At 56.2% G+C, this 22,376-nt stretch overlaps 2 protein-coding genes across 11 annotated transcripts in view; one reads left to right on the top strand and one right to left on the bottom strand.

Moving 5' to 3' along the window:
* The window catches only part of Slc6a6 (solute carrier family 6 member 6), a 46,896-nt gene extending 33,073 nt beyond the window's left edge, over positions 1-13,823 (top strand). For all 3 annotated transcript variants that reach the window (XM_010637903.3, XM_010637902.3, XM_010637904.3), the window contains 9 exons: positions 961-1,095; positions 1,704-1,807; positions 1,918-2,042; positions 4,965-5,077; positions 7,936-8,073; positions 8,755-8,857; positions 9,225-9,325; positions 10,955-11,125; positions 12,627-13,823. In XM_010637903.3, the coding sequence (XP_010636205.1) occupies positions 961-1,095; positions 1,704-1,807; positions 1,918-2,042; positions 4,965-5,077; positions 7,936-8,073; positions 8,755-8,857; positions 9,225-9,325; positions 10,955-11,125; positions 12,627-12,767 (1,131 nt within the window). In that variant the 3' untranslated portion in view covers positions 12,768-13,823. The remainder of the gene's footprint in view (positions 1-960; positions 1,096-1,703; positions 1,808-1,917; positions 2,043-4,964; positions 5,078-7,935; positions 8,074-8,754; positions 8,858-9,224; positions 9,326-10,954; positions 11,126-12,626) is intronic.
* Positions 13,824-17,126: 3,303 nt separating this feature from the next.
* The window catches only part of Grip2 (glutamate receptor interacting protein 2), a 29,872-nt gene continuing 24,622 nt past the window's right edge, over positions 17,127-22,376 (bottom strand). For 4 of the 8 annotated variants that reach the window (XM_010637905.2, XM_010637906.2, XM_010637908.2 and 1 more), the window contains exons 22-24: positions 20,352-20,498; positions 19,305-19,451; positions 17,127-18,969 (exon numbers count right to left, since the gene is read on the bottom strand). In XM_010637905.2, coding sequence (XP_010636207.1) covers positions 18,811-18,969; positions 19,305-19,451; positions 20,352-20,498 — 453 coding nt within the window. In that variant the 3' untranslated portion in view covers positions 17,127-18,810. Of the gene's footprint in view, positions 19,107-19,304; positions 19,452-20,351; positions 20,499-22,376 lie in introns of those variants that run through there. The other 4 variants (XM_010637909.2, XM_010637910.1, XM_010637913.1 and 1 more) reach the window with 4 other exon arrangements.

Raw genomic sequence — 22,376 nt, 5'->3', positions numbered from 1 at the left:
AGGGTGGTGGAGGCAGACTGGGATCGTGGTGGTACAGATAGCTGAAGACACTGCCTGTAGCTGGTTTCCAGCTGTGGTGGCACAGGTGCCCCACGAGCCAGGTCTGGGGGCCTCAGAGCTTGGGGCCCCAGCTCTCACGTTGGAGGCAGGGGACAGAACTCACAGTGGAGCCTGGAGGTGGAGTGGCTGTTGCCCACTGGCCTTGGGGAGGGCTCAGGGGCCAAGGCGGTGAGATGACCAGGTGTTGCTCCTTCCCAGATCTCCCCATTCACTTCTGACCAAACCAGGGTCAACATAGGCAGTTTCCCAAGCACCTGCTTTGTGCTAGTGCCATATGGATGGCACTGTCAGCCTCCTTGCCCCTTCACAAGTTGCTTCCATGACTGTACTGGGGGCAGAGCCCAGGCCTTGTACCTGCTAGGCAGGGGTCTAACCACTGAGCTGCAGCTTTAAGATTTGTGATTTTATTTGGAGTCTTGGTCTCACCTAGAGGTGTGAACTTGTGATCCTCCTGAATTAGCGTCCTCCATAGCTAGGGTTGCAGGTGTTCCCACTTTTTACGTGAAGAACTGTGACCTAGAAAGGTTAAGCAACATGCCTGATGTTCCCCAGCAAACAAAGAACAGAGATGGGATTTGAACCCAGACTTCCTGACCCTTAACCACAGAACATGAAGTGACAGCTGTGGTCAATGCCCACTGAGGGGTGTGGGAGCCTCAGGCCCTGCCTCTCACGCACTCCAGCTCCTTGCTGTGACTCCCACCCCTCCTGACTGTCCCCCAGGGCAGGGACTTGGTTTCTCCCTCATCCTCATCTTCTGGGCTTGGTGATGCTGAAGAAAGAAGGATAGTGTTCCTGGACCCCACTGCAGATCCCACAGACCCTTGTGGAAGGGGTCAGGTGCCACCCAGGCCTTGGCCCAGGGATGGGGCCCTGGCCCACTGCCTCCTGTCCCTGCAGGTTGTCTACTTTACGGCCACCTTCCCATTTGCCATGCTGCTGGTGCTGCTGGTCCGCGGGCTGACGCTGCCTGGTGCAGGTGCGGGCATCAAGTTCTACCTGTACCCTGATATCAGCCGCTTGGAGGATCCGCAGGTGCGGAGTCGGGTGGGCTGGGCTGGGCAGGGTGGGGCAGGGGTTCCTGGGCTCTGAGCCACACCTGCCAGCACCTTTCCCAGCTGCATGTCCCTTTCCTGTGGGGACTTTCAGACATACCCCATGCCCAGCTCTTGCCCCCACAGCTAGTGGTGTCCACCTGCCCTGCCCATCACAGAGCAGATCTGAAAGGTATGGGACCTGAAAGGTGCTTGTCCCCTGTCCCTCAAGCGCAGTATAGGACAGAGGCAGAAGGGTGGCCAGAGTCTGAGGTAGCAGGAAGGCAGCTTCCCAGCTGTTGGAACAGCATGCTGAAGGGTCCAGGCCACTTTGCCCATACGGCCCATAGCACTCAGGGTCCCTGACAACAGCCATGACAATCAGGATGGCGGCTGACAACCTGAGCTGAGGGCCAGTTCCATGGGGCAGGAGGGAGTCCCCGATTTACAGAGGTGACAGCTGCAGTCCTGCAAAGATGGTCACTCTCGGCCATCCTGATGGACAGTATCAGCCCTGTTCCAGTGTGGAACCCCTGAGTTGTCGCCAGGTCCCTTGCTGGTGGCAGGACATGCTTGGCCCTGATGGTGACTCCTTCCCTGCCTGCCCAGGTGTGGATCGACGCAGGGACGCAGATCTTTTTCTCCTATGCCATCTGCCTGGGAGCCATGACGTCTCTGGGGAGCTACAACAAGTACAAGTACAACTCCTACAGGCAAGTGTTGCGCCACGGGCCGTGCCGCCGGCCGCGGCGCTGCGCACAGACAGTAGGGAGCCCAGCTTCCTGCGCTGTGATTAACTTGCTCCCTGACGTGTGTGACTTAGGGACTGTATGCTGCTGGGATGCCTCAACAGTGGTACCAGTTTTGTGTCTGGCTTCGCAATTTTTTCCATCCTGGGCTTCATGGCACAAGAGCAAGGGGTGGACATTGCTGATGTGGCTGAGTCAGGTACGGTGGTGTCGGTGGCAGTGGTGGTGGGCACTGCCACCTAGTGTGCAAGCCCAGCGCTGCCGGCGCGAAGCCAGACCCGGGGTCGGGGGGAGCCTGGTTCTGTTGCCCCCACCAGAGGCCCCACCCTGACTGAGGCACCATTCAAAGATTGTCATGTGGTGTGGCCCAAGGGGCGGCAGGAGCATGGGTGTCAGATTGGGAGAGAGCAAGTGGCCTCTGTCCCCTCCAGGCCACAGAAACCGCTGTCCTCATGTGGGCCGGCCACATGTCACCTCCACGCAATCCCCTCCCTCATTCCTTCCACCGAAGCTCGGGTGAGGGGTCAGGGATGGGAAGGTAGGGCCTGGGAGGCTGTCGTAGAGCAGAGGCAGGGGACTTAGCACTGTCCTCCTGGGCACAGACCCACTGGCCACTTGCTCCTCTGTGGGACATCTGGAGTTTTAGATCCAGGGCTCCACAGCCCGGGATGTGAGACCTGGGATCCTGGAGTCACAGGTTGTCTGAGCCTCAAAATCCACTGTGGTGCCCTGGGTTCCTGGGTTCAGGACGTTCTAGCTGCTGGAGTCTGGATGTGGGTCTGAGGGTGGGGTCCCCAAGGCCATTTGGCCTCCACCACCCTGTCCTGCCCATCCCTGAGCGGGGGTTACCAGTTCTCCACAAGGTTCTGTGCTACATTCTTGGCTGAGGCCTGGGCTGTGACTCAGGGGCCCTGCAGAAAGGACAAATTGGGTCATGCCACCGATCCTCAGGCCTGAACCCAGGTGTCACACGGAGGGTCAGTGGGCACCTGGGCCGATGCCCACATCTCAGTGGAATTGGCATTAGGGTTAAGGTTAGATTTAGGTTAAGGTCGAGGTTAGGGTTAGATTAGTTAGGTTAGGGTTGCTGAGATGCCTACCTGTCTGTGCTGCCCACCATGACACGTCCCTCCCTCGACTGCTGCTCCCCAAAGGTGCAGCCACCTCTAGCCTTCTACTGTGACAATGTCCTGGGCCCCTCTGGCCAGGAGCCCTGGCCCTGTCCACAGACCTGGGACTGTGGTCCCTCATTCAAGTTCTCATCCAGCCTGCACTCCTCTCCTCTTGCCCTGTGTCCACCCAGCCCCAGATCTACTTTTTCCCTCCCGATAGCCCCTGAGGCTGGGAACCCTAAACAATCACCCTGCAACAGCACCCACCTGAACTGGGGAGGCGGCAGGGACCCAGTCACCCACCACAGCTTGTTGCACGTGGTGTTTTTCAGCAGATGCCTCGCAAGCAGACCCCAATCACCGGGGAGCCACTTCTGTGGTGGACACTGTGGCGGCGCTGCTTGAAGCAGCCTTTCCTGGGGATGCTGGGTGTTCTATACGTCAGCCATCAGCCTTGGTTGTTTTCTTCCTGTCCACTTGTCCTTCATTCCCCATCCTGGCATCTGAACGGTTGCACATGGAGGGCAATTATGTCTCTGATAAGCTCTCACCGGCAGCATCTTGAGCTGCAGTCACATGAGGACATAGCTATGCAGCCGTGGGGACACAGCCAGGCATAGCCCAGCTCCTGGCTAGTGCGGGCCTCTGGGCCAAGGGACCTTCTCAGGGTTTCTCTGACCACAGGCTTCAGAGAGGGACATGAGGAACTTCCCCCAGAGGCTCGAGGAAGGCAGAACTGAAAGGCAGAACCTGCGAGTTGGGGCTCTCCCAGCGCCTCGGCGGGTGGGGGTGATGGGACTCCATGTCTCGCGTCTGGCTGGACTCGGTTTCTCCTTGGTGTGCGTCAGCTGGGGCTGGTATTGCGCATTCAGGGACCTTAGGGTCCCCACCTGGGTGGACACTCAGCGTCTTTGGGTACCGACATCGACGCTGATTGAAGAGTGTGTCTGGGGATCCTGGGGGTGGGGTGTGATTTTTTTTCTGGGCCGAATCTTGGTCTCCTGCTTGTCTCTCAAGAAGCCCAGGTATGGTGAGGACCCCACACCCAGTGTCATTGTTTCGGTGGGGATTTCTCAGGCGAGCAGACTCTGCCTTGCGGAGGACTTGCCCTCTACGACTGTCACGCCTGTAGTGTGACTCCTGGTTCCAATTTCTTGCAAAAAAAGTTTGTTTTTGTGGATTTTCTTTTCCTATTCCTAAGCCGTTTGTGTGTTTCTGGTGTCTGCTATAGAACACGTTTCAGGCGTCTTGCTTATGGCCCTTCTTGCATCTTGTTCCTTGAGATGGTTTTTGCTTTGCTTTTTAGAGGTTGGTTGTATTTCATAGCCAGGCCCCAAGGCTGGCCTTTGCAGAGTGTGGTAACCCCCCATTTTCCCTGGCCCCTGCAGAGACCACTGTCTGTGTGCAGGGCGATTCCTGCAGGGCTCCTCGGGATCTTGCCTTCAAAGCCCAAGACAGCTGCCTCTGGGATTGGAGGACGTGGCTGTGGCCTCTGTCCCGAGGGGAGGCTGGGCCCCAGCAGGCCTGTGCAGGAGGTGCAAGGACAAGGCCAGGACCACCATCTCTGGCCAGGCTCTGCCCTGCCTTCTGGGTGCCGCAGGGGGCCCTGCCCTGCGGGTGTGGCGGTGTCCGTTTGCTTCCGCTCCTGCAGTAATTAGTCAGTAGCTCAGCAACAGCAGCATTTTCTTTGCAATCTATCCTGGGCTCAGGGCCCCGGTAAGCAGACTCCCTGGTCTCTGTCCTGCGGGCCGGTGGCTCTGGGGTGGGAGGGGGTCTGTCCTCTCCTGGGTCTCGGGCTGAGGAGCCTGTGTCCCACCCCAGGTCCATAAGGGGCCCCTCGAGCCCCATTAAAACACAGAGGTAAATGGGGCCCCTCCCAGCCCCCACACCCACTTCGCAGAGCAGACCCGGCCCTTGCACTTGGCCAGATGCCTCGGCCCGAGCGCCCTGAGGCCGGGTCTGAGGCCACGAAGCTCATGGTCTCTCTCCCTGCCCCGCTCTCTCCTCAGGGCCCGGCCTGGCCTTCATCGCTTACCCAAAGGCAGTGACCATGATGCCGCTGCCCACCTTCTGGTCTATTCTCTTTTTCATTATGCTCCTCCTGCTGGGACTGGATAGCCAGGTAGGTGTCTTTGCAGCCACCCTCCTCCCCGTGATACACTCCAGGCTCCAGCCAGTGGGATCCACAGGTCCCCAGAGAAGACCTCCGGTAGCAGCAGGGTGACCCCTGTCCACCCCAGTGCCCCAGCCAGGGGAAATGGCTAAGACGTCATCACTCCAGCCAGGGCCATGCAATGCAGGCCAGCATCTCTGGCTGCTGTGCAGGCCAATGAGAAGTCACCATGCGGCAGAAGGGCTTCCTGCAGCAAGTGGGTGGCCGTCCCCAGGCTCTGTCAGCCTCCAGGGCTCTGATCTCCTGTTCTGCAGGCAGAATTTGGCCACACACAGCCACTTTCTGGTGCTCACTTTGTTTTCCTGGGTCTGGGGCCAAGAGCTGCCAGGGCCTGTTCCATGCAGAGCACATACTCTATGCTGCAGAGCGGGCCCAGTCCTGAGCTTCTGAGCCCAACTAGCCCAGCCACACATATGGCAGGTTGCTGCCAGGTGTGTCAAGAAAGCTGGCACGCCTGAGTATGGCCTTGAAGCAGAGCAGACGGTGTGAGGCTCTGAGGAGGGGCGTGGCATTGCCCACTTTGCCTCCAGAAGTGCTCGGCACAGGCCTGAAATGGGCTGGGCTATGGTATGGGACCCCAGCCTTCTCCCTTGGGAAGGTTGTGTGGCACTGAAGCCTTGTCGAGTGTGTCAGATCCCAACACGGGGCTTCGATATACAGGGCAGGTGGCATGGGACACAACCCCCACATTGTCTGGCCCCCCCTCCCTGTGGGCCACAGCTGTAGGAGGCCAGGCAGAAGAGAGGAGTCAGAGAGGGGTGGGCAGCCGACAAGGTCAGGCATGGGTGGGTATCAGCAGGAATGCCTCAGATCAGGGAGGAGACAGGATGAAGAGATTTCAGAGACTGAGAGCCAAATGTGCATGCGGTTGTTGTTGTCAATAGCAGGGGTGACTCCAGGGCCTTCCGGGGCTCCAAGGGAAAAGTCACGACCAGCCTGGAGTCAAGTCTCCCAGTGCGTAAGGGCTTGTGGCTAGATTTCCCAGAGAACCTCAGGAAAGCTTGTTAATGCCCACTCATGTGGGAGGCCCAGAATGGACTGGCAGCCAGGACCCTGGCCTCCAGTACTTGGGGCAAGAGAGAGGAGCTGGTGTCTCACACACAGCCTTGGCATGTGTTCAACTGGTGCTCTGACAGATGGGCAGGCCACCCATGCCCCTCTGCAAGGTCGCCTGTGGGTTCATGTCACCCATAGGAAGTGAGCAGCCATGGTCGTTAGCACCTTCCCATGCTGGGCATCCAAGTGCCGCCCCTCCAGAACCTCCAAGTCTGAGCTGGAGCCTTGTCCCTGCTCAACACAGGACCTCCTTCTCTTCTCTCCTCTTCCTGTTCCTCCTCCTCTTCCACTTTCTCTTCCTCTTCCTCCTCCTCGTCTTCCTCTTCCACTGAGACTGAGAGGAACTGAGCCCTTGTTAAGGCCACATACAGCTGGTTAAGGGTGACCCCTGGGCCGCCTGTCCCCAGATTCTTGTGTGACCAGCGGCTTTGCCTCTGAATCCACAGAAAGAGCCTTGTATGGGGCAGGGAGATCACAACAACCTCCTGCTTTCTAGGAGCCTCCCTCATACAGTGCCAGCAGGTGCCCAGGGGGTGCATAGCTCAGAACCATCAGCCCCAAGTGCCACAAGCCAGGCCTTTCTTTCCCCTCTACCTGGGAGCTCATTCCAATGCAGTCACTAGGGTCCTGTTCCTCACAAACTTTGCTTAGTGTCTCTTTACGGTCACAGGAAAGCACAGAGCCAACCCTGCTAGGCAGGGTCTACAGAGGCTAGAGGTGCTCTCAGGAGGGCAGGGCTAGAAGTGAGGTCCAGTCTTGGCCCCCAATGGATGCACAGTGACCCTGGCCCTTCCTGTCTGTAATTCCCCCACTCAGGAAAGGGAAGGGCATGTCTTGCAAGGCATGGGTTGGCTTCACAGCTGCTCTTCCGCTCCTAGTGACTGTGGCCCGCAGAAACCCCACTCCACCCAACTTCCCGTGTAGCACAGTACTATGTGTCTCTTCACTGGCGACCACTTTCTGGCCACCCCACAAGGCTCTAGAGGAGCAGGAGGAAACTGGGTCCTGATCAGACAGCCTGGGGCAGCGGGGGTGCAGCCTGTGCCCTGGGTCCTTGGACCCCAGCCCTGCACCCCAAGACCTTGCTGCAAACCCAGCTCCAACTCCTGGATAAGAGTGGAAAGGAGAGGTTTCTCCGAAGGCAGGAGGCACAGGAGCCTGGACATGTGGGTTGGATATGGGTTAGGCCGATGATGGTCTGTGTCCAGAGCGTGGGGATTCATGCTGCCATCAAAGAAACGGGACTACTCTCCACATAGTGATGCAGCACTATGGTCAGGAGAAATTGTTAGGTGCAAAGACAGGGAGACTCAGGAAACCCGAGAACCATCCCAGCATGCTACCGGCAGAAGGGCCTTCCTGGGAGGCCAGGCAGAGTTTCCCGAGTCAGGGATGAAGCCATGGCTTACACACAGGGCAAGCAATTGCCACAGAGCCAGAAACCACCCTGGGAAACTAACCCGAATGGCCACTGATTGCAGAAGTAAAGCCCAGGCCTGCCCTGAGCCACCCAGTAAGTTAGGGCTGAGGGCCATGGGTTTGTGGCTTGGCTTGGCATTCAGGGTCTGGGTGTGAGATGGCAGGGACCAGAAGGGAGATTGTCTTGGTGAGCCGTACCCCAAGTGCCCAGGGGTCCGCATGGCCTCCAGAGATGCTGTGTTCAGAGCTGAGCCTGGGTGATGAGAGGGCACTAGGACGGGAAGGACCTGTGTGTGACCATGGGGTGAGCTCTGGCCTGTCCTCTCCTGCAGTTTGTTGAAGTCGAGGGACAGATCACATCCTTGGTGGATCTTTACCCATCCTTCCTAAGGAAGGGTTATCGCCGGGAAGTCTTCATCGCCATTGTGTGCAGTATCAGCTACCTGCTGGGGCTGACGATGGTGACGGAGGTAGGTGGTGCTGGCCCCTGCTCTGCCCTGCTGGGTCCTACTGTGCCCTGCCTGGTCCCGCTCTGCCCATGGTCACATTCTACCTCGGTCCCACTCTACCAGGTCCTGCTCTGCCCGGATCCCGCTATTCCCAAGGGCACTGATCCAGGCCTGATTGTGCCTGGGCCTTGGGTCCTGTTCTCTCCTCCCCAAGCTGAGGAGGGAGCCTTGGCCTTGCAGGGCTATGAGGGGGTCTGGGTAACACAAAAAAGCCAGGAGCCCAAAGGCAGGGAGTGTGGTCTGCACTGCATCCTGTAGGAGGCGGCGAGTTCTGCTACAGTTGTCCCCAGCCCAGCTCAGTCCTCGGTTTACCACTTTTTTTGGAGGGCGGGTACCAGGGATCAAACTCAGGACCTTGCACTTGCAAGGCAAGCATGCTGCCACTGAGCTAAATTCCTAGCCCTCCTATTTTTGAGACAGGGTCTTGCTATGTAGTTCAGGCTGGCCTTCAACTTTCAGCAATCTTCCTGCTTTAGGCTCCTTAGTGCTGTTTTTATACTAGAGGCAGAAGCTGGGTTCTTGCAAGGCACGCACCTAATACAGAACTGTGATCCTGGTCCTAGGGTTTTATTGCTTCACTAAGCTCTTTGCATAGGAAGAGACTTGGCCCAGCACCAATCCAGCACCTGATTTCCTCCACAGGGTGGCATGTACGTGTTTCAACTCTTTGACTACTATGCAGCTAGCGGTGTATGCCTTTTGTGGGTTGCATTCTTTGAATGTATTGTTATTGCCTGGATTTATGGTGAGTATTGGGTCTGCTCGCCCTCCTGTCCCTCCCAGCTCCTTGCCTAGATACGGCATGAGTGGGACGGAGCCCTGAGAGCCTCCCTCCCACTGCCCTTCGCTGGAGCGCGAGGTGTGATGGGTGTTGTGACATGGGGGGACCCATGGTATTGGGCTGGCTGTGACTCCCACTCTGGGGTCCAGAAATGGCCCCTAGAGGCCTCAGTGGCTGCTGTAGGATTTGGGGCCTCCCCAGGGGGCCATGGCCTTGATCGCAGCTGAGTGCCTGAGCACTTGTCCCTCTGGTGTGGGGATGTTGCCACCGTGCTCCCAAGCAGTGTGACCCTGGACACTGCGTCCCCTCAGCTCACTGCTGTCTCTTGCAGGGGGTGATAACTTCTATGATGGTATTGAAGACATGATTGGCTACCGGCCTGGACCCTGGATGAAGTACAGCTGGGCTGTCATCACCCCTGTTCTCTGTGTTGTGAGTGCCATGCAGCCTGGACTCTGGGGAGTGGCTTCCTCTGGGGTGGGCATGGGCACCACCTGGGACAATGGGGGACGGCTGCTCTAGATGGCTGCTTGGGTTGAGTTTTGATGGATGAGTAGGAGTTTGCCAGCACAGGCATTCCTGGTAAGAGGCACAGCATGTGCAAGGCAGGGCATTGTGACAGAGAAGGGGTGCAAGCTGTGGAAATCTAGTCCCCACCCGAGATGCAGCTTATATAGACCCTGTGACACTTGAGTGGTGGGGGTGCTGGGGAAAGGGACCTTTGGGATGTCAAGCAGAGACACAGGTGTCCACATGAGGTAGAGGCAGTGGCCAGGAGGACAAGGAAGCCGTGGCAGCCCGGGGCATGGCCCTTTCCAGGCCTGCCATCTCAGAGGCAACAGTGGCACATACCTGTGCCCTGTATCAAGGTCATGGGGATTCCTTCACAGTGCACAATGCTCTGCTGCTCAGCTCGCACTCTGGGGAATGTGCAGGGCCCAGGTGTCCCTTGCTTTTGAAACTAGGAGCCGGGGGACAAGTAGGCTACATGGCACCTCCTCCCCCTCTGCCCCCGAGCTCTGATCCCAGACAGCTGAGTAGTGTTGTGTGACCCCAGGACAGCCTAAGCCCTCACTGGCCTCAGTTTCCCTGCTCAAAAGACAAGAAGGCCACTGTCACACTCTACAATGGTGGCCTTTGTCCCTGCCAGGCAATATTGTCCCCCCTACCCAAGTAATCCCCCCAGCTACCACCCCATGGCAAGTGAGGTGCAGTCCACAGGCTGCAGCCCAATCCTGTCCCCTGACCCCGAAGTCTCATTTATGGGCCTCTCTGACCTCGAGGAGGGGAAATATCAACATGTGACCTGGCTCCTGTGCAGCCCATGGTGGAATAGAAGGACAGGGTGGGTGGGGGTGCTGCTGTCTGCAGCTGGTGCTGTCCCCTCCCAAAGCCAAGTCAGGTTTTCTTCAGCTCACAGTTTATAGAGGTTTCTGTTCATAGTTGGCTGGCTCCAAGGCAGGGTGACATGGCAGAGGGGCATCAGAGAAGAAACAGTCCATGGCGGGCAGAAGGCACCAAAAGTAGCAAGCAGCAAGTAATCTCAAGTCAGTTTTAAGTAGACTGTTCCCCACCAACTGGGAAGGTCCATCCTTCACACATCTTCACAGCACGGGGCAGCTGTGGCAGCCAGGCTCTGCCCAGCGGTGCATCCTCCAGAGCAGAGGCCAGGGACCTGCTCTGTCCTGGGGGTGGCATTGGGGGATGGGACGCTTTTGTCCATGCCCTTCATTGATTGGCCCTAGTCATTCCCAGCATTAGGGAAGCAGTGGCAGTTAGCAGGCAGATACCCAGGCAGGGTAGGAACTCGAAGGAGAGGAGTCAGAACCATGCACTTCCTCAAGGAGCAGGCAGGCATCTGGGCACAGGGCAGGAGAAGAGGAGGCAAAGGGACCCAGTGCTGAATGCACATGGGTACTGAGTGTAGATTGGGTGCTGGAATGTAGACCAGATGCTGAGTGCCAGAGTGTAGACCTGTTGCTGCCGCATAAACTGGGTGGAGGATGAGCCTGCACACTGCTCCCTGCTGGTTCATCCCTGACCCCGTCTCTCCTCACGCAGGGCTGTTTCGTCTTCTCACTTGTGAAGTACGTGCCCCTGACCTACAACAAGGTCTATGTGTACCCGACTTGGGCCATCGGGCTGGGCTGGGGCCTGGCCCTGTCCTCCATGGTGTGTGTCCCGCTGGCCGTGCTCATTCGCCTCTGCCGCACTGAGGGGCCACTGCGTGTGGTAAGTGGGAGGCAGGTGGGTGGGCAGGGCAGGTAGCTGTCACTTCTGTGTGGCCATCTCTCCTGCGTGGTCATGCTGTTGTGTGGCCTTCCCTCCTGGGCGGCCATCCTCCTGTGTGACTGTCCACACCAACGACTCCTCCCCCAGTGGTCAGAGAAGGAGGCTGGGTGGCACCCTCTGTGCAGGCGTTTGATCTCAGGGACCTGCCTGGGAGGGTCATAAGGGTGCTAAAGTGATGGTGGCTTCGGGTACGTACCAAGCTGGAAGCTGGGCTCTGCCTGAGGAGGTCACCAGGCCTGTTCCAGCCAAATGTAGTTTCCATGGTAACCTGGCCGGTGGAAGCCACCTCTGCCCCAGGGCAGCAAGGTCCCAGCCTGTCCCCTGAATCCCTGCCCATCCCTACCCCTTCCTCTCAGGCCCTTCCAGTGAGGCAGCCCAGGGCTCATCCCAGAAGTCCCTACTTGGCCTCACTGCCCTGGGCTTGAACCAGCTCCAGGCTCCAGGCTCCAGTGCCCAGCCCTATGGGTCAGAGCTGGTGGCTGGCAGCTCTCTTAAAAGGCTGGAGCCAGGATGTGCTGAGGCCCTGCTTCCCATGGTCAGTGGACATGGATGGTTTGCTGACAGCCTGGGGAGTTGTGGGTAGGGACAGGGACAGAGAAGAGAGGAAGCAACACAGCACTTGGAGCTAGGCCTCTCCCTTAGGCCTGGGACTGTTGTGGTTTTGAAGTCCACAGAGCCCGAGCCCAGTGGCCCTGTCAGGTGCCATGGCACTGAGGAGCTGGGCCTACCCCACTTCCTTTTCCTGCACAGACACTGAAGGGTTCACGTGGGATGAGGTCTTTAGAGGTCTAGATAGCCATTGCATACGCTTGTCCCTGACCATTGTCCCTTCAAAGCTCGTGAAACACTGCCACTTTGAGCAGTTTGTGGATGCGCAATGATATGAGAGAGGTGGAATTGGGGATCCCCACCAGCCGGCGCCCAGAACCTGGGTTGCCCGGCTGGGTGTGTCTAAAGGAGTAGAAATTTGGTTTCTAAGGAGGCACTCGAGCCATGCTCCTCTGCTCTTCCCCTTTGGCAGGGCTGTGCTGACATCCAGGCCTCACACACCCCAGATGGTGACAGGTGGCTCCCTATGGGCAGCACAGGAAGCCTGTGTGTGCACCCCAAGAGGAGAGGGCTCCAGGCCACTTCCTTTCCTGTGTCCAGAGCGAGCAGGCAGTGCAGTTGTTCGGAGCTTCTCCCTGGGGAAGGCTGGACCCAGAAGGCTCACAGGCTGCAAATGGGAGAAACGGCAGGGGCTGGCTGAGGAATGGCTGTCCCAAGTTGGGGCCTCTTGGGATCGTGGGATCACCTTGGTTCATGTCTCCTTGCAAAAAGGACACCAAGCAGGTGGTCTGGGGAGGCGGCAGTGCCAAGCACCAGACAGCACGCGGTGAGATTGGAGAGGGGGTGGCAAGGTCCCCTCCTCCTGCCTCATCTGTCCTCCTCTTCCCCGCAGCGGCTCAAGTACCTGCTGACCCCAAGGGAGCCCAACCACTGGGCTGTGGAGCGAGAGGGGGCCACACCATTCGCCATGCGCCCGGCTGCCAACGGGGCGCTCATGCCACCCACGCACATCGTGGTGGAGACCATGATGTGACCCTGCCACTGCCCTGCTGTTTACTAACATTAGATCTCATAGGACCAGGTTTACAGAGCTTTATATTTGCACTAGGATTTTTTTTAATTGTCACAGAAAACGTTACTCCACGTGTGTGTGCGTGTATGTACTGTGTGTGGGTGTGTTTCGTTTTTGATTTGGGGATATTTTGTACAAAAAGAAAACTCATGGGCGGAAGTCCCCGGGGAGAAGCCGAGCTTTCATATGGGATTAGATGTATTTTATGGGAACTTGGTAAACTTTTCTTTGTATTTTTTTTCATAAAACTATATATACTTAGAGATTGTCATACACTCTACCACGTGAGTGGATCTTCTTGCCAGCAAGATCTCATTTTCAAAAGCAATTTTTCGGTGCTTGCAGAGCTGGCAGAGAGCTCCGCCCCAAGCCTGCAGGACAGGGTTTTCCTAAGATACAGATGCCCACAAGTGCAGCCTGCAGGCTGGTCCAGGTGGGCAGAGGACAGTGGCCAAGAAGAGTGATGCCAAGACAGAGGCCTGACTCCTGGGCAGAGGGACTGACCAGAGCCCAAAGGATGGTCCTCAGCAAATCCCAGCTCGGTAGACTACAGGGCACACGGCCAAACCCCACCTTGTATTTTGAGGCTGAGGGTGGGAGGTCAGCAGGACCTTAAGGGCCAGCAGCCTTAGGGAGCAGCTAGGGACCTGGACAGGTGTGTCAGGGGCCAGGGCCCAGGCTGGGGAGCCACCATGCTTCCCAGACATCCCAGGCAGACTCTGAGGCTGAAACTGGCCTAGGAACCAGCCCCAGGCCATCCCCAAGCAGGGTATGGCCCAACTGCTCAGGTGCCTGCTGCCTGTGCCACCTTCTTGCCCTCATTTCCAGAGATTGGGAGACTCCTGACACCACCCAGATCCCAGCAAGGGGGCCAGGAGCAACATTCAAGGCAGGGCCTTGGTCAGGGGCAGTGCACCCAGATACTCGCTGCGTGGGGGTCGGGAGGAGGCAGGTGATGTGCAGAGCAGGGGAGCAGGGGGCTGGCACCCCAGAACCAGGAGAAGCACAGCACGTCCACAACACACAGCGCAGATATCCCAACCTTGCAAGCTCAGAGACAAAGCAGAACCAGTGCAAAGGTGGCAGCAGTTGGTGCAGGAATGGGGAGTGAGCAGGCTTTGGCATGCAGAGAGGGACTCTCAGAACCCTGGAACCCTCACCCCCGATTTGGGAGTTGGGGTGTCTTCAGCGCCCCTCCCTAGGGGTGGCGCTGGACCGCTTTTCTGTGACGTGTTTTTTTCTGTTTCTAAGCTGTAAACTCTGCCAAACACCACCCAACCCTTCCCAGCTGTCGGGCATCCTGTGTGTCCCCATTTTCTGTGTCAGTGGTTGCCTTGTGTGTGATTTGATTGGACCCTTTGTTCCCCCCAAGTTTTATCATGTGGCACTGTGACCTGTTTCCTTGTCTTGTGGAATTGTTAACCACTGTCGGCGAGGGAAGGCAGGTGACAGTCAGTGGCCCGGGCTCCTGTGGTCATCGTGCTTCCCTCTGGCTCCAACCCCTCCTGGAGGCCTCATCTATGGTTGGAGGCAGAGGGTCAGAGGAAGCCCTTTCTGCACGGTTCCCAGACCAAATTCTAGACCAAAGATGCGCACAGGCCAGCCAAATGCCCGGGCCCCGCCAGACACCTGTCTTCCTCTGGCCTCGCGCCACCCTGCAAGTCCATGTGCAATGTTGCCTCGCCTGGCTCTGTTCCCACAGCAATGCTGCTGCTGGTGAGAGCCATGGCTCCAAGAACAGGGAGGGGCCCCACTGTTCCGCCAGGTCTGGTCAGGAAGAACTGGAGGCCAGGGTGAGCCTCAGCTGGGGAGCAGCCCAGGGCACCCCCTTGCTGAGGTCAAGGGTGGGAGGGACAGAAGCTGGCACTGCATCAGGCCAGCAGTAGCTCCTCCTTGCAGTGGCACCCAGGTCCTACCAGGCCACCAGAGATGCGGGAGATGCCACCCCTTTCCCCCAGCCCTCTGGGAGCCAGGCACCAAAAGCCCTATTGACACAAGAGGAAACTGAGGCCCGGGCCAGCTGGCAGGACTCTGTTCCACACTTCAGAAGGTGCGCAGGTGAGCTCCCACTATGGTGGCACTGCCTGGCACTGCCCTCTTGGTCGGGGGAGGTGCTCAGTGCAGCCAGTCTGAGGGCAGAGCACCCTCTTCTCCCCAGGACCCAGTCATGGGCCAGGAGAGGACCCAAGAGAGGCCTGGGCCCCAGCGGCCTTCAGACCCGTGCCCACCCAATGCCCTAAATACCTCTGCAGAACCATGGGGCAGAGCAAGGAAGATGCTCACAGTGGGGGCCCTGGGCATTGTGTCCCACCCTTGGGGGCGTCACCATGCTGGCACCTTCTCAAGGGTGGGGTGCCTCTATATTTTTGGCTTCAGACTGAGACAGGAGCTCTGGTTTTCCTACCCAGTGAATCTTTCCAGTCCTTGACAACTGTGACTCTGTATTTAGCACAAGAGAAATGGAGAGCGTGGGTTTCGCCTCCTTCCAGAAACATGTCTGGCTCATCTGGAGTTTTGTAAAGCTTCAAAATATTTTTAAGATATTTTAAACTTTTGTAAGAAAAAAAATCAACCGACAAAAACTGCATTGGGACAAGATCCAGGTGTGTAATTCAGTCCCACGGTATACAGGCTTCTGTGTGTAAATGTTTTATGATCCGAATCCCTGTGGTGTGTGGGGGTTTTCCCCTTTTTGCTTTTTAGATAAATATGTATATCGATATTTTAAATTCATCTTTGCTTTTTTTAGAGGAGTTTGTAATCACCTTATAACATGACAATAAACATTTCCTTTTTAAAGTTCCACACGTGTAAGGTGTGTTTTGGTGTGGGGGAAGCTGTCTCTTCTGTTAGGCAAGTGCTTTATAGTTTATGAAGAGCTTTCTGAGTTGAGCATAGTGGTAGAGGCTGAGGCTGAACATGGAGGCGGAGGCAGGAGGATCACCAGGTATTTGAAGCCAGCTTCAAATACATAAGACACCTTGTCTCAAAAACATAGACACATGGACCCAGGTAGATAGCTATAGCTAAGGATGGCTTTTTAGTTCATCTGTGTTGATGGTGGCCTGGCACTTCCGGTGTTGGTGGAGCTCAGAAAGGAAGGAAAGCTCTGTCCCCACCCCAGCCACATCTGCTCTGCTGGTTCTGCCTTTGCGCCCAGCCCTATGGTGTTGGGAGCCCTGGCACCTGCCCCTGAGCCTCAGTTTCCCCATCTGGAGTGGCCCGTTGTTGTTATCACCGTGAGGCAGCCAGGGCGGTTAGAGTGGTGCTGGGAGGTGACAGGCATGGAGTGCTCCACAGGGTCACCCCCTTGGGGCTTGGGGTGGTCCCTACAGGACCTCACTGTTGGTGACTGTGTCAGTGGACCCTGCCCCTCCCACCACCTCTGCTGTCGCCACTGCCCACCCCTCAGGTGTCTCGGCTGCATGGCTGACATTCTGGCTCCATCCCTGGAGCCCGTGTGACCCAGACCAGTTTACTGCATCCTGGCTGCTCACAGGCTGCTCTGGCACAGTGACTGAGCCCACTCCACAGGCTGTGGGCTCCCAGCGAGTTCCTGCCAAGCACACAGAATGGCCTCTTGGTCCCCACTGATGACATCCCTCCCGAGACAGGCTGCTCGCTCCCACGTCGAAGCCACTCAGAGCTGTGATTCCCCCAGAACCCACTTCTCTCTGGAGATGGGGCAGCCCCTCCCACTACTCAGCTGTTTCAGTGGCCTCCATACGCCTTCCACCTTCAGGGCACTCCCTCTTCCTAGAACCTGCCACAGTCATTACTACCTCAGGGCCTTTGCTTCCACTGTGCCCTCTGGAGCACTTCCTCTACATTCTGCACAACTCGTTTCCTCAGTCATTACAGATGTTACCTTGTCCCCTTCACCCCAGGACCTCTGTTGCGTACTGGCTTTTTGTGTTTTCTGTTTTGCAGTACTGGGGCTCACACCTAGGACCTTGTACATACTAGGCGAATGCTCTACTACTGGACTACACCCCAGTCCTGTTTTGATACAGGATCTTGTTTAAGTTGCACAGGCTGGCCTCAAACTTGAGATCCTCCTGCCTCAGCCTCCTAAGTAGTGGGATCACAGGCATGTGCCACCTTGTCAGCTCCATATTTTGTTGTCTTCATTGTGCTGCAGGAAGTTTTTGTGTCTTGCTGTCTGGCTCACTGTCTTTTGCTGGCACAAAGGCTATGGAAGGTATAGTACATGGCAGGCTATAAATGAATGAATGAGTTAAAAGTGGGTGAGATGTTGCAGGATCTGCACAGAAAATGGCCCTCACCCACCAGTGATTTTTGAGGAAGCAGCCACCTATCCAGGTGCACTGAAATAATTTTATTTTTAAAAAATCACCCCAACAGCACTGCCCCAAGGTTTGAATACGGGCCCCAAGCAGACCACAGGCAGCCTTGGCCCAGAAAGTTGTGCTTTGAGTACAAAAATACTTTACAAGGAATCTGCTCTAATCCCAGCCAAAGAAAAATACAGCTTTGGGGGTAGGATTGCCACAGTAGTCCCCGAGTGCATAGCAGGCAGGATGCAGGGGAGGTGGGGAATAGTTGGGACAGCCCCAGGAGAAGCAGGGTATTGCATACAAGATGGGTAGGCAGCTGGCCATGGCTGATGCTCTTGCCTGCCGGAGGCCAGTTGCATATGTCTGGAGGACCACGGGGGACGTGCGCCCCAGGATGGTGGGGCGGTGGGTGAGGGACACATCCTCCCTCATCCTGAGCCTAAGCCAGCATCCTAGCAGTATCCCCACACCGCTGCCAGCTCTGGGAACATGTCCACTTCAGCCCTGTCCCTCAGCGGAGGCCTGGAGAGGCTGAGCCACCTGACCAGGCTGTGCCAAACCCAGCCTTCAAGGAGGTGTCTAGCTTCCACTCTGATTCCTGGATGAGGCCACAGGCGTGAAGGACCTTCAGGGGCACTTGTGGGAGCCAACCGAGTTGGGGGAATAGGGTGGGACTCTGACTGTGGCCGGAAGCAGTTAACTCTTCAGACTGCTGCCTCAATTGTCCAGCACAGAATGTGGCTAGGGCTCACCCAGCCAAGGACTGAATCTGACCCCACCTGTCTCCACAGTGGAAGCAAGTTCTAGGCTCCCAGGCCAGGCTAGGGGGTGCCCTGACCTCCCAAGACCCTAACAGTCAGTCAGGGCAGAGCCATTCCACAGCAGCCCCACCCCGTGCTCATCTCAAAATGAAAAAGGTTGAGTTTGAAGGGGCCCTGTGCTTCTGGATTCCAGTGGGCATGAACTTCCCAGGTGACAGAGGATGCCCCTCCCTTCCACTTTGCTCGCAGCTGCTTGCTCTGCTCTGGCCCTGGAGGAGCTGCGCCTTCACCAGTGAGCACTGGGTCCTCAGTTTCCCAGTGCTCCTCGAGGGGGCAGGTGACTGACTGGAACCTCCCAGTCTTTTGTCCCCAGTGGGTCCTTCTCATACTGAGGTTGACACAGCCAGCAGTGGGCACCCTCAGCCTGGTGCCAAACCTCCCTGGGGACCTCTCTCAAGTCCCAGATGCTGAGACAGTCAACTCAGACTTCTGTCCCCTTCTGGGGGCCTGGAGCAGGAAGCACAGCCCTGCCTTGGGTGAGTCCTGGGCGCAGGGCCTCTAATGCAGTGGCTCTATCCGGAAGTTGATCCTGAGCCCTTGTGGACCACACCTTGGCCCCTAACTGCACTGATGTCTGTCTTCAGCTTGCTCAGCTCCGGGGTGTGTGTCTCTGTGTGTCTGTGTGTCTGTGTGTCTGTGTGTCCCTGCAAGCTCCTGGCTGCTCTCTCCAGGCCTCTCTTTCTGGCTGAGCTCATCCCAGCCTGTGGGACAGGTCCAGATGTCACTCCAGCTGTGGCAGGGACCTCACCCCGGGTACCCCATCTACCATGGGATCGGAGAACACAGACAGAGTCTGCCAGCCCAACAGATGGACAAGGAGGTTTCCCATCCTCAGCCAGGCCTGTGGAGATCCTCAGCAGCTCTGAGGTCAGGATCTCCCTGGCTTCAGAGCATCCGGGGGCTGCGGGGGCCAGGTGCCTTTGGGGCCCGGCTGCCTGGGGCTAGTGGGTTTCTGCTGATCACCAGCTCCAGGACATCACCCGCCTCGGCCAGGAGTGGCACAGCCAGGCAGCAGTCAAAGTCCCGCGTGCGGACATGGTTGACCTGTGTGTAGCACAGCAAGGGAGATGCGGTGGGACTCGGCGCTGTCCTGCCCGGCTTGGGTTGAATTACATGTGAGGCCCGGTGTGGGCTCACATCCAGGACTCGTCTTCTGCGCCTCCCAACACCTGCTTCTCACCCTGAGGGCAGAACCCCCAGCTTCACGTTGAGCTACATCCCCAGCCCTTATTTTTTGAGTCAGGATCTTGCTAAGCTGGGCTCAAGCTCGAGGTCTCCCTGCCTCGGCCTCCTGAGCACTGGGATCACAGCTGTGCCCACTGTGCATCTGCCATGACTTTCACAGATGAACAGCTGTGTCCCATCCCCAACCCCATTACCTGCAGGACCCGGTCGAAGGGCCGCAGGCCCCTGTGTTGGGCCGGCCCGCCAGGACGCACAGTGTGCACATAGACACCTCTCTCCAGGAGGCCATCGGACACGCTGAAGCCGAAGTCGTGCCTTGTGGAGTCTCTATGCAGCGTCACCTGGGAGCAGAGGGGTATCCCTGCAGCTCTGACCTCTTTCCTGGCCTCCCAGGGAACTGGAGTCCCTGGCCCTGACCCCCCAGAGCGTCCTGTACATCTCCCTTCCACCAGCCGGGCCTCTGCTTGCAGCACGCATGTGAGGGCATGTGGCCTCCTCGTCTCTTCCAGTGCCCCCAGGGATGGCAGACTGTGGAGAGCTCCAGACAAGGGTCTCCTGTTCTGTCTTCCACAGAGTGAGCCACCCAGGGGAGGGGGAGGCTCCTCACCCAGGAGCAGAGGGAAGGCGTGAGGTAGGTGCAGGTGACAAAAGGGGCAGATGACATGGCTCTCAGAGGCTACCTGTCCTGCTCGGGTCCACATACACATTGTCATTTGTCCGCACTGCACTTTAGGTCACGTCTGGGAAACTCACAGCCCACATACACACCCCGTCTGTAGTACTGCGCTGCACTTTTAAGGAATAAGAACCAGAAAGCTGGCTGGCGCTCAGAACAGTGCAGTTTCAGGGAATACTTGCCTGTATGCTTTGTTGGCTCTGCAGACACAGGGTTTGTGGGCGGAGGGGCCCATGTGCACACACGCGCACGCGCACACACACACACACGCTGTGTGACTACTGTGTATGTTGTGGATTTACATACCTCTACATGTCTGGCTATGCACATATACACACACACACTGAAGTGGGGACAAAAGCATATATACTTAGGAGAAAAATATCTGCATGTGAGCATGTTCATGTGTGTGCATGTGTGTATGTGTCACCAAGATTGTGAGCGGTGTGGTAAACAACCTAGAACAAAACCCCTCTTTTGTAGTGGAGAACCGAACCAGGAAAGGGCCCACGTGAGGAGGGGCCCAGGCAGGGCAAACCAGGCCCTCCTTGTTCCCTTTGCCCACCTTGTGCATCTCCAGCGCCGCCGTGGGGAGTAGCATCTCACGAAGCTCCTCTGCAGATGCGCGAGGCTCCCTTGTGCCCCTCCAGACCTGGGGCCCTGGTCCACCCTCCAGGACCGCGCTGGGCACTGTGCCTGCCATGATGGAGGCCTGTGGGCACAGGGCCTAGGCTCAGGCCACTGGTGAGCAGCACGGTCACCCTCCCAAGAGCCAGGATACAGGCAGAAGTGATGGTAGACCCTGCCTACGACCTTTGAGGGGCAGCAGTGAGCTCACAGGCGACGAAACTGTGCCTTGGGATAGCGGTTGGTCTCCACAGCCAGAGACTCTGGCCTGCCCCAGCCCAGCTAGCAGAAGCCTTGAATAATGTGGATTTGGTCAGGACATGAACCTGCAGATTGTCCCCAAACCTCCCCATTCAGCATCTGCAGGGGACACAGGACACCACAGGGACAGGACCGGCCACACACCAGCCAGACAACACACCCGGGTGGGAGACAGGAAGAGCAGAATGGAGGAAGCTGGGACATCTCTTTAGGAGGGGAACAAAAGTCACTCTAAAACTTGTGAGAAAGATGAAGTCAAGGACAGGTGTTATGTGAAGGTCAGGGCTGGCATGGCATGCTGTGGCACGGCATGGCACACACAGCTGTATGGCACAGTACAGCCCATGAACAACAGGACGGTGCTCCACATCACAGGAGGGAACCAGGCAGGCAGGGAGCTGAGTGACCTGTGACCCCTCTGTGATCACACAGAATGGAGAAACCTCAGGGACAGAAGGTGGGTTGGGTGCCAGGGCAGGAGGAGGGGGCCTTGGTGGAATCAAGTCAGCTTCCTGATGCTGAACATGTTCTGGAATTAGATCTTGGCAGAGGTTTAACAACTTGTGGCTATGCTGAAGGCCACTGAATGTTTCACTTTTAAATAATGAAATGGTAAATGTTACATTATGTGAGTTTATCTCAACTTTAAAAATGTTGAAGTCGGTGCCATTAGAAACACCATGAACTAAAATTAAGAGGCACTTAAGAGATGTCACAGGGACAAAGGTTGAGAACAGAGGGGCCTGGGGAACAGGAGCGCAGCCTGAGTGAGACGAGATGCGTGGATGCAGAAGGACGAAGTTGCTGCCTGAAAAAGCAGAGTAACCTTGTTTCCTGGTCTTGCTGCCTTCAAATACAGCTGACTCAAGAGCAAGGCCTCTGGGGTGGGAATGTTGTAAGCCAGGATTTTGTTTTGCTTGTTTTATTTTTTATTTCACTCATCTAATTTTGCATCCCGCCCATACCTCACTTCTACGAAAATATAAAGATTTAAGTGTAAAGATTGGATATTCAAAGAAAAGCCACTGAATTAAGGATATAAAACTGAAATTTCTCCAAAGAGGTGGCAGAGAGAGAAGACAAAATTGAAAAGCTTCTCTACACAAAAGAAGGAAAGAGAAGTGGCCAGAAGTAGAGGGAAAGCAGAAGTAGAAAATATAAACTATGTGCTAGATTTAAGTTTAATTACATTAGTAACAGCAAAAAGTATAAATGGCTGAACTTGCCCTTGAAAGAATCAGTCATATGCCCCAGAGATTTAAAACAGGGTACACAAGGATGACTGTAACAGTACTGTATACCTAAAACCAATAAATTTAATGAAAAAATAGAAATGAAACAAGGGTTCAGGAGGCTCAGAAATAAATAAATTAGAAAAAGGCAAATATTACTAAAAGCAGATAGAACAAAGAAACAAAATTGCAATTTAAGATAGAAAGTACATAGAGACAGATAACAGTGAATGATAATTAGTGATAAAGAGAAAAATTCACCAAGAAGTCATCGTAATCATGAATTTATGTCAACCAACAATGTAACGTCAAAGCATAGAAAATAAAAATTGACAGAATGTAATGGTGGGAATTTTAACACACTGCTAACAAAAATGAAGATAAAGTTTACACAATGTGGTAAAGATGTTGATTTGAGCAAGTTTATGAACAATCTTGAACTATCTACAACCCTATACCAACAAAAACTA

This window comes from Fukomys damarensis, unplaced genomic scaffold (genome assembly GCF_012274545.1).
Source record: "Fukomys damarensis isolate Sample0158 unplaced genomic scaffold, DMR_v1.0_HiC HiC_scaffold_37, whole genome shotgun sequence".
NCBI classification, from domain to species: domain Eukaryota; kingdom Metazoa; phylum Chordata; class Mammalia; order Rodentia; family Bathyergidae; genus Fukomys; species Fukomys damarensis.
The sequence above is the reverse complement of the archived record's forward strand: the minus strand, read 5'-3'. Positions and strand labels throughout refer to the sequence as shown.